Raw genomic sequence first — 11,125 nt, forward strand, 5'->3', positions numbered from 1 at the left:
ATCGATTTTTACAAAGCTCATCAGTCTGAAAAGCGAGGTGTGCTGTGATTGGCCAGCTATCAAGTGCGTTGTGATTGGCCGAATACCTCAAGCATGTAATGTAAATGTTACGCCCCTTACCATACTGTGATGCCGTGTCCCGGCCGGAGCAACAAGACAAAAACATTAAAACCCATTATAAACGAGGCATTTGTTGCATCCAGTGGGGACATAATTACGGATTATAATGACTTATGCTGTTTTTTTACGCGTTGCATAAAACCATGTCTGCATTTGTGATCGGAGAAACGACAAACAACAAGCGCTACTCTACACTGCTCAAAACTCTCGTTTGAATCATCCATGGCAAATCCTTTAAATATGAAAAAGTACTTACAGTCTGTGAGTCAGAACAGCCGGCATTGTAGGCTATCGTGACGTAGACATGTGGGGACGTGTTAGAATGAGCCATTTTAGGTATGCGTGGTTGAAAGGAAAAATTGAAATCGCATCATGTGACCCCTTTAATGTTTCTCTAGCTATTCCATTTGAAAACTGAGTTCATCTTTGTTTTTGTGACATTATGTATTTGTTGTTTACTTGGCGTGACTCAATCTTGCGATTGAAACAGCTAATGCTTAAAGATTCAAAGCGCAGGTGATACTCCAAGACTAAATCAAACTATTGTTCACAATCACTGAGGTGTGGTGGATAGTGTTCAGATGATGATTATGGGTAATATTAACACAGGCATTTTTGTAAGTCAATTTGGAAGGATTGGCTACTTTTTAAATCAGCAGATTCACAACTGTCATCATTCTTTTAAAAGACGAGGGAAAAAGCAGCCAATTTCAGGTGGATAATGGCCCAGTTTGCCTCACCCACATCATTGTGCTTTGTTTACCTGCCCACATGCGGCTCTGTTGACTTGGCAGGCACCCTCCTCCATCATTACAGCATGTGTGATGTCATGCTCCTTTGGTGATGTTTCCATAGTGACAGGCCAACAGCACTCCGTCTCACCTGATTGTCTGGAGGGAAAGACACAGTAGGAGGAGGAGACATCATAGCTGTTTGATAGACGGCACAGCCAAGTGTTTTATGCTGTGCTAAAGGAAGCCCCTTCGCTCTCAGGGGAAAATCACAGCCAAACAAAGAATAAAGAGAGTTGAAGATAAATGTGCAGATTCTTACTGTGAGACGAATGAATGGGAGATACATTTTGAGTTCTCCTCTAGCACAAGGAGGTTGCGATATGTTCTGTTTATTAAAATCTTGAGATATGAGTTTATGTCCCGCAGGCTAGTAGTCTTAAAATATTTGATCTTTCCCCTCACAGTCTGTAATGTGAAAGTGATTTTATTTGTTTTCTGAATGTTGCATGTGATCTGGTGAATTCCTGGGAACCAGAAACAGTGCAATAAACTTGAACAATAGGCTATAATAAGCTTGATATCATTCGACAAATTAGATAGAGAAGGTTTATCTAAATTGTGTCAGTGGTAAATGTGTACTGCACCATGACTTGCATTTAATTTCAGCTATCAGCAACCCTAAATTCTGATCAGCAGATATTTGGCCAAAAGATTATCAGAATTGGCAGATAACTGTGCCTGCTAGAGTAGTTCACCCAAAAATGAAAATGTCTGATAATGCATTTATGGGACCTGTTTGGTGCAAATTATTTTTGGATTGTTGTTTTCCATCCACACTGAGAATGCTTAATAAAATGTGAAAATATACTGTATTTTTTTGTGTTTAAGCAGAAAAGTGAAGTTGCATGGAGGAAAAATTTAAATATTTAATTTAAAGTATATGATAAAATGTATAAAATAAAGCCATTGATTATAAACACCCTCTACATATTGGCATCTTTTATTGAAAAATATGTATCTTTTCCTTTTCTTGTTTTTTTTGTAACAAAAGATGCCATTATCTTGAGGGTGTTTATAATCAGTGGATTTATTTTATACATAGTATCATTTATATATTTATGTTTTTGATGGCCATGGAACACTCTTTCCATGTTTCATGGAAAACAGTTTTGTGAATATCTTTCTTTCTCATTATACTGAGCTATGTTGGCAAGTCTGAAACGTGTCAATTTTTACAAAGCTCATCGGTCTGAAAAGCGAGGTGTGCTCTGATTGGCCAGTTATCCAGTGCGTTGTGATTGGCCGAATACCTCAAGCGTGTGACGGAAATGTTACTCCCCTTACCATATTGTGATGCCTTGTCCCGGCAGGAGCGAAGAGACAAAAACATTAAAACCCATTCAACCCTCTACGCACACCTTGGCAATATAATCACCATTGGCTAGTAAATTTTTTTGTTTACTCGCCAGACTGATATACTATTTTACACACACACAATTGAAATCGCATCATATGATCCCTTTAAGTTAAAAAAACTCTCACATGTCTCTTTTCAACATGTCTATACAGGAAGCATACTGGAAATATATGAGGTCCCCACAGGAAGAGAAGTGTGGAGAGAGCTTTTGTACGGTCAATTCAGACATGTAATGTGGTCTATTTTTAGCCCAGAGTGCGACAACCTCTCCATAATAAAGTTAAAAAATGCATGCTCTGTGTATGTGTTTTAGAAAGTGTGCTCTGAATTGAAACAGTCTGTTTGGACTCCCTTTTGTGTATACAGTCACATGTGAGTGAAGGTGGGTTGTATATTTATCTGATTGGTTATTCAGGTCATCTTGCTGTAACGTTGAATGGATTTGAACAGTTTGCGGTTTGTTTCCGTGTCTTGTTTCCGTATGTCATGTTTATCAGCATGTTCATAATGACTGTCTTCTGTTTCTCTCATGTCATACAAAGTTCAGTGCATATTCATAGCTGCTTTATCGCTAACACCACATTGCTGAGTGACGAGGGACAGATTGCTGTGTCTGAAATTTAATATACCTATAGTGACAGCGTGTTTCCTCTGTGAAAGAGAGGCACTGGATATAGACCTGCATTCAATTATAGCAGGCGCTGTTTTGGAAGTGTTCAGGCATGCTGGGAGTTCGTATTATGTTATGCTGCAGCTTTAACGTGGCTATAGGGCATCGCAGCGTTACATAACCTGCCTCTTCATCTTCCCATGAGTCAGTGCTGTGAGGCGTTTTAGTGTTGGTTTGTTGGAATGATCAAAGTCTCTCTTATCCTGAGTAGTTTTTAAGAATTAATTTTTATGAATGAATCCAAGTTCTGAGTTTCCTCACCAAGTTGTATTAGAAGTTATAAATAAATATAGTGATGGATAAAGATTTAAGGGGAAACATTCAGTTTTTACGGTCATGGATAAGTGAAATGGTAATATCAGGGAATATTTTATTGTATTTTAGAATAGAATAGAAATCATAACTGACTTATTGCTATTAACAGTGCTTCAACATTAAGCTAGTGCCAAAAAAAATGCGGCAATATTCTCCACAAAATGATCTGCATAGAATTAAACCCCGTGTTTCACAGTATTTGGATGGTTGTAGTTCCATGGCATGCACATGGTCATGCTTCCTTCTCGGCTTATGGCCAGCCCTGAATGAAATCCACAGAATTCCATAAAAACCTCAGCAGACTTCATGATTTTAACTGCTGTTGTTTTCGAAGTTCTATGCATCTCTGCTCCTTATATTTGTTAATTTAAATAGTTTTGTTTTTTTTTGAGAATCATCTTAAAATCCATTTAAATCCATTCCACATAATTCTGCAGATTTGTCCTCCACCATCAGCAGAGAAAAATGATGTAGATTCTGTGTGGATCTTATGGCTGACCATGTGGTGTGTGGTGTTTGTATACGTGTATATGTGAAACCAGCTTCTTTCTCATGCTCTTGAGGAGTCAGTCTCCTCAGTTGTAACTACTTGAACATAATTCTGCAGATTTGTCCTCCAAACATTAGCAGAGAAAAATGATGTAGATTCTGTGTGGATCTTATGGCTGACCATGTGGTGTGTGGTGTTTGTATACGTGTATATGTGAAACCAGCTTCTTTCTCATGCTCTTGAGGAGTCAGTCTCCTCAGTTGTAACTACTTGAGGGCTTTGAACAGGTTAGTCCGCACTGATACATAACACAGCTGGCCTCACATGATATTCAGTGTAACCCAAGCTTTGCCACTGAGGTTCTCTGATATTATATATGTGCCGAGGTTCTCGGCTTTCAGGGGCTAACAGAATTAAAGCCGCATGAGGACAACCAGAAAAATTCTATATTTTTCCTATGAGGGTCAATTTTTGCATACATTGCAACAGAAAACTTTTTATTTTCTTTCCTTGATTCAGCAACCGTTGTTAAATGAGCTGTACTTTGAACGTCAGTGTAATTCAGTGTCGTATTTGTTTACCCGACCGCTGCCTTGCAAAAAATTTATTTCTCTCTTTATTATCTCTTTATTGTTGATGAAAAATCTAATAAGGCAGCAATCTGCAGATTTTTATTGCATTTTCTGCACTTATTTGAGGAAACGGGTAACCAGAACCATCTGCCTCAGCCGTGCGTTCACACGCCTTTCCAATATTCAAAGCCAATGCAGCAGCTGACATGTGTAGAGAAAGCTAAAGGACGAAATACTTCATGACCGTAAAATCCATCTGTTTAATATGAAAACATGAGGTCTTGCTGCACTTCAAATGTCAAATGGAAGTTGGCTGTTATTTCATAATCACCTGACGGCGATAACTGTTATTTATACATTTTAGTGAAATATTTCTGTACAATCAGGGAATTTTAAGTAAATCTAATATTCTGATATTCACAGCAACAAAATCAAAACAAACGGAGTTTAAAAGGTGAATTATTATTATTATTATTATTATGTATAATTTATATAATACAAGGATTTAATTTAAACATTAAATTATATTATATTTATCCCCTGGGCAATATTTGTGCAAAAAATCATTTTTGTCATTAAATGTCTTGTTTGTTTGTGTATTAGGGTTACACTCCCAAGGGCTTTCTAATTTTTTATTGTAATTATTTGTATTGCAATCATTTGTCAGCTAATATTTCATTGTAATGACAGCCCTACATGTAAGGCTGATATCATTACATCACGTCTTGTGGCTTTGTGACACTGAGGCTTTTAGTGGCTGGCTGCGGTTTTGAGCCGATTGCTGGCGCAGCAGTTTCAGAGCGGTGAGGTCAGGAGCGTGTTTTCACAGCACACTAGAGCTGGAACCGAGTGAAAGGGCCCTCACACTAACCCTTCACCTACCTTCCCTTTCATCGGCTTTCTGTGAGGTGGAGATTTCCTTCAGCTAGACCACACCTTAGCAGTGTGTGTGAGTCTGAATTCGTTTAGAAGGGAGGGTGTGCATGTGTCCTTGGCCCTGACAAACTGCTAATTTGTGAGATTTTAGATGTTCTATTTCAGTGGCTGACAGCTAGCTGTGTGGTCACTTTCAGTTGCCCGATTAAAAAACAGTCTAAATGTTTCTTTTGATGGGTCTGTTCTGTATTATGTATCCCTTTTTTTTTCATTGCTCAGCATTTTTTCGTCACATCTTTAGAGCATCTTGAAAAAATCTTGCTTTAAAAATGTTTTTTTTTTTTTTTTTTTCTGAAAAGTTTCCTGCACATTATGTTTCCGAAATGTCTGGTTATCAGCATTTATTTTCATTGGTTTTTTCTTTGTTGGCCAATGTCAGCAATATCTGGTCTTTGTCAGTCTACATAGAAGAATGCAGCATTCTGTAGAGATACATTTGTGAGACTCTTTCTTACCATTTAAATGCAAAATAAACTCTGGTTGGTTGCTTTACATGTCAGGAGCCCTCTCTCTTCCTGTTTGAATGGCCAGTTTGCTGACAAAAGTTTGGCAATGCAAGACTATTTCACACCTGATTAGGAATTAGTGTCGGCAATAGTTTTTGTTGTTCGTGCAGCACTGTGGTTGGTTTATTATGTCTGGAGTGTCTCTTTCACAGTAGAATGCATGAACTTCCAATATTACAGCATTTCCTGTTTGGGTTTCTGTGCGTTCATCAGACTTCCTGTGGTCATTGTCTCCCAGATAAGGGCATGGGGCATTTTCTGCTCTCTGATGCCAAGTCTTTATTAAAGCTTCCAGGTCCTTTAGGCTATATGAAATTTAGTGTTGTCAAATTTAGTGACACAAAACTTGGCAGCCCACTCTGTGTTGTTGAAAGGTGTTAGCTTTTAAAACCCATTTTGTAGACCAATTTTACACAGCATATTTTACATAGCTGCATTATATCATGCTCTAGCCCTGTAGAAACATAAAGTGATATCTTAAAGTCCTCATGAAATCAAAATTGACTATATTTACTTTGTTAGCACACATTGCTAAACTTGAGGTGAACAATTAATCGGTGCAAGTTCATCCACTGAAAAAAAAAATGTTTATCTTGGTAATCTTTAATCAAAATCTGAGCATTTGCTTCCGCTCTGGAATGGCATTCCTTCTCTGATGACGTCAGTTTGATGGCTTGGGCCTTGACTTGGGCAGAATATCCTTAATCACACCCCTTTCAGTTGGAAATACGTCACTATACTGAAGTGCAGCAACTTCCGGTTCATGCTGAATTTTTCACAACTCAATCATCTAGCAATGCTTGTTTTATTCAGAGAGGTTAATTAAAATGGTCATTTATCGCAGACTAGACTTGGGCTTCTGTTCCTACATCCCTGTTTAGATCCATAAAACTGAAATTAAAGTTTATCAGATTAGTTCTTTCCTCTGATATAGTTTCTGAAACTGACCAGGAAGCTTCCATATCTCTCCTTTCTGTTAAAGCCGTGCTTGTGTATATTGTGAAATTGTTATTTAAATATTATTATCTCTTTATTGTTGATGAAAAATCTAATAAGGCAGCAATCTGCAGATTTTTATTGCATTTTCTGCACTTATTTTTAGGGAAAGTTGTCTGAAATGGTTTTTAAAAAAGTGTTGCGCTCTCATAGATAATTAACACTTTTTCAAAATTAGCCAAAATATTGAATAAACTATTATTTGTACTTCTGCAAATTTTTGTGCATTTCCACATGCCACAGTGGTGTACTGTATATCTAAAATATTTGATAAATCTTTTTCTTTCTTCATTCAGGGCGAAAATAACCTATGGCGGAAGTTGAATCGCAAACAGAGAGACTCTGAGTAAGCTGGACTGTGCCTGTCCCATAATCCCCGCTAGTCGGGTCAAGGGACCATGGGAGATGGAGGCGTCAATGCGGTGGGAGAAGGGGTGAATCAGTCTCACGTGCTCTTTGACCGCTTTGTCCAGGCCACCACCTGCAAAGGCACTCTCAAGGCTTTTCAAGAGCTTTGTGACTTCCTAGAACTCAAGCCCAATGAATACCGTGTGTTCTACCACAAACTCAAGTCCAAGCTCAACTACTGGAAAGCCAAAGCTCTCTGGGCCAAGTTAGACAAGCGCGCCAGCCACAAAGAATACAAAAAAGGAAGGTCCTGTGCCAACACCAAGGTATGAAAGTTTCCCTGGGGTGAAAGAGAGCGTTTTGGTTATTAGTTCTCAAACTTGCAATGTTCTGGTATTGCTTGAAATAGATTCTTTATGGACTTTGTGGCTTGATGATTTGGTTTTTACTCCTCATGGCCTGTGTTTCTCAGTGTCTGATCATTGGAGCTGGACCATGTGGTTTACGAACAGCCATAGAGCTGGGCTTCCTTGGAGCCAAGGTGGTTTTGCTGGAGAAGAGGGATGCATTCTCCCGAAACAATGTGCTCCATCTTTGGCCTTTCACCATTCACGATCTGAGGGGTCTTGGAGCCAAGAAGTTCTACGGCAAGTTTTGTGCTGGAGCCATCGACCATATCAGTGAGTAGTATATCAAACTATTTTTCTTATAGAGAGAAATTAACCTTTACAGTACAGACATCCATTACAGATCCCAGTACAAGTGGACATCACTAAACATAGATGTAAATGGGTTACGAGGCACATTGGCGACTTTCAGTTACTCTAACCACCTTCAGAGGTGTTCAAGGACTCCCAGCAAGTGTAGTGTAAATACTAATGCGTACTGATTCATCCCAGACATTGAATGGCTGCCTACTCATGTAATCATTGTGGGATGTGTTGGGGAAAACCTGCCAAAACAAGGTCTTTAAACTTTGCCAGCAAGATAGAACAGTTGGACTTGTGGAAGTGATGTACCTAATCAGAGAAACTCCTCTAGAATATCTTGTCCACATCTTGAGTCAGATTTTAATACCATGTGTAAATGGGGTCTCAGATGTGCTTTCTGTTTTTGCAATCTCCTAATGCAGGTATTCGCCAGTTGCAGCTGATGCTTTTGAAGGTAGCTCTTCTCCTTGGCATCGAGATTCACGTCAACATGGAGTTCAAAGGCCTCATTGAGCCACCAGAAGACCAAGAGAATGAGAGTAAGATCACTTTCTCATGTCCTTTCCATGCTAAAGTTCAGCTGTTCCATTCGTTTGTTTTAATTTCCACATAAATACCAGTCGTTCTAAAGAGCCTAGGCATATCCTGAACAAATACCAAGTCTTGCGGAGAAATGACTTGTCTGTCATTGCTGAACATGCTGTTGGTTTTTCCAGGAATTGGGTGGAGAGCCGAGGTCCACCCCAGAACACATCCAGTCAATGAGCTAGAGTTTGATGTCATAATTGGGGCAGATGGGAGGAGAAATACACTGTCAGGTAAGATTATAACACTACATACAGTATATATAATCGTAAATGAGAACAATGTCCTCTTTTTGAATCTTTGGTTCTTGTCTAGACAGGGAAAAAAAAAAATGTGTGGTGCTTGCTAACCTCAGCGTGCAACTTGTGTGTAATGTGCACTATTTATCCTGCAGACATGAATGATATCTCAAATCATGCTGCTTATTGTGAGAAGTGTGCTTATACTTGACTAACTGATCGAACTTGGCAAATCAAAAATGGGAGAAAAATCTTGTAGATTTGCACTAATGTTCAAATGTTTGTAGGGTTTTTGTAAGATTTTTAAATGATTTTGAAATAAGTCTCTTATGCTCACCAAGGCAGCATTTATTTGATCAAAAAACTGTAAAATTATGTAATATTACAATTTGAACTGATTTCTTTTTTATTTTTATTTTATGCTATTTATACCTGTGATACACAGCTGAATTTTCAAGATCCATCCATTACTCATATCTATCTATCTATCTATCTATCTATCTATCTATCTATCTATCTATCTATCTATCTGTCCGTCCGTCCGTCCGTCCGTCCGTCCGTCCGTCCGTCCGTCCGTCCGTCCGTCCGTCCGTCTATCTATCTGTTTGTCTGTCTGTCTGTCTGTCTGTCTGTCTGTCTGTCTATCTGTTTGTCTGTCTGTCTGTCTGTCTGTCATTATTATGAATGTTTATTCTGTCTCTTCAGGTTTTAAGAGGAAGGAGTTCAGGGGCAAACTGGCTATCGCTATCACAGCTAACTTCATTAACCGCAACACGACTGCAGAAGCGAAGGTGGAGGAGATCAGTGGAGTAGCCTTCATCTTCAACCAGAAGTTTTTCCAGGACCTTAGAGAAGCCACAGGTACAACAAGCACTCTTATTCAATATATGTCAGATCTTGATGTTCCAGATGGAACTTAATTACATCTGTGAACGGATGCAAACAACTTCCTCTTTCTATCTCTGTCCCCCTTTTTCTCCCCCCTCGACATGCTGTCTGTCACATCTCCACTTCAATCTCTTCTTCCTGCTTGCTCATTTTGTCTTTTTCTTTTTTGATTTGCCTCCACAGGAATTGACCTGGAAAACATTGTCTATTATAAGGATGACACACACTACTTTGTAATGACTGCCAAAAAGCAGAGCCTGCTGGAGAAGGGCGTCATTCTACATGTGAGTGATCAAAGAATTTGACTGCCGCCAGTTTTCTAACTAATCTCCACACTTTTATTCGCACTTCTCCCTCCCTCTTTATCTTTATCTCTTCCTGTTTGCCTTTCTCTGTCCCTTAGAAAAGTGCTAGCACACTTCTGCTCAAGGCAGATGATTTGAGATGCAGCACAAACATGAATTGAAAAAAATATGTTTTGGGTGTTGCATGCCAAAGTATGAGACCAAAGTACCTTAGCCAGATGTGAATATTTAATACCATTCAAAGGTTTGAGATCAGTTACTTTTTCATTTTTTTTAAATACATTTTTAAGAATTTTTATTCATCAATAATGCATTGCTTTTATCAAAGTTATAGTAAAGGCGTTTATAATGTTGCAAAATAATTTTATTTCAAATAGTGTTATTTCTGAACGTTCTATTCATCAAAGAATCTTCAGAAAAATCTATCACGTTTTTTTATCTATCACAAAAAAAAAGTAGCACAACTGTTTTCATCATTGATAACAAGAAGAAAAGTTTCTTTAGCACCAAATCAGCATAATAAAAGGTTCTAGGTGTTTAATTCTGTCTTTAGGAGGCTTTTGGCCATAGGAGTGTAAATAATCATTACTTTGGGCGGACAGTCTGTTCCCTTTTATTCACAATGAGCTCTTCTGCTCTGATCCCAGTACTGCCAAGTTTGTTGAATCATTAACAGGGAGCCTCAGTCCCAACCATTACTCTCACACTCACACACAAACTCTTGCATAATACAGCTGATATAATGATGCACAGTAATGACACCAATTAATGTAGCTCGATAGGTTGCGAGAGAGGGATGCTTACTTTGCATTTTTCAGGATAAATAACAAAATCCCACTGGACAAAACACTTGTTTTAATATGTAGGATTATGCCTTAAGTGTAATGGTGCTCAGAATGAAGCCATTTTAAATGAGTGTCAGCGCTGAGAGTTCTCATCTGTTTTAAAGAGCCTGACTGTTAGCAGAAACAAACACTGCTTGCTCGTAGCAACATGAATCAGAGAGGAAAAGACCTCTCAAATATCCCATTACCACACCCACAGCCACTCACAACTGAATTATATGCCTCGTGGTGCTCTTCAGTTGCAGAAAACTTTGAGCGTAGTTTTAAAATATCAAAACCACCTTTAAAAGTTTTAATGATTATATTTTCCTCAGTGCCTAAAATTAGTTTGACTTGATCAAAAAGATGCCACAAACATTAATATGGGTCATAATATATGTTTTTATTTACATAAAATACAATATATACGGCATTGTCTTTTTTTTAAATCAATTTTTATATTATAACTA

At 38.3% G+C, this 11,125-nt stretch overlaps 1 protein-coding gene across 2 annotated transcripts in view; it reads left to right on the plus strand.

Annotated features, from left to right (window-relative positions):
• The window catches only part of LOC107672585 (protein-methionine sulfoxide oxidase mical3a-like), a 94,361-nt gene that overhangs the window by 36,685 nt on the left and 46,551 nt on the right, over nt 1-11,125 (plus strand). For both annotated transcript variants that reach the window (XM_016465836.1, XM_016465837.1), the window contains 6 exons: nt 7,053-7,430; nt 7,577-7,784; nt 8,237-8,353; nt 8,531-8,632; nt 9,344-9,499; nt 9,710-9,810. In XM_016465836.1, the coding sequence (XP_016321322.1) occupies nt 7,155-7,430; nt 7,577-7,784; nt 8,237-8,353; nt 8,531-8,632; nt 9,344-9,499; nt 9,710-9,810 (960 nt within the window). In that variant the 5' untranslated portion in view covers nt 7,053-7,154. The remainder of the gene's footprint in view (nt 1-7,052; nt 7,431-7,576; nt 7,785-8,236; nt 8,354-8,530; nt 8,633-9,343; nt 9,500-9,709; nt 9,811-11,125) is intronic.

Source organism: Sinocyclocheilus anshuiensis, unplaced genomic scaffold (genome assembly GCF_001515605.1).
Source record: "Sinocyclocheilus anshuiensis isolate Anshui unplaced genomic scaffold, SAMN03320099.WGS_v1.1 scaffold28, whole genome shotgun sequence".
NCBI classification, from domain to species: Eukaryota; Metazoa; Chordata; class Actinopteri; order Cypriniformes; family Cyprinidae; genus Sinocyclocheilus; species Sinocyclocheilus anshuiensis.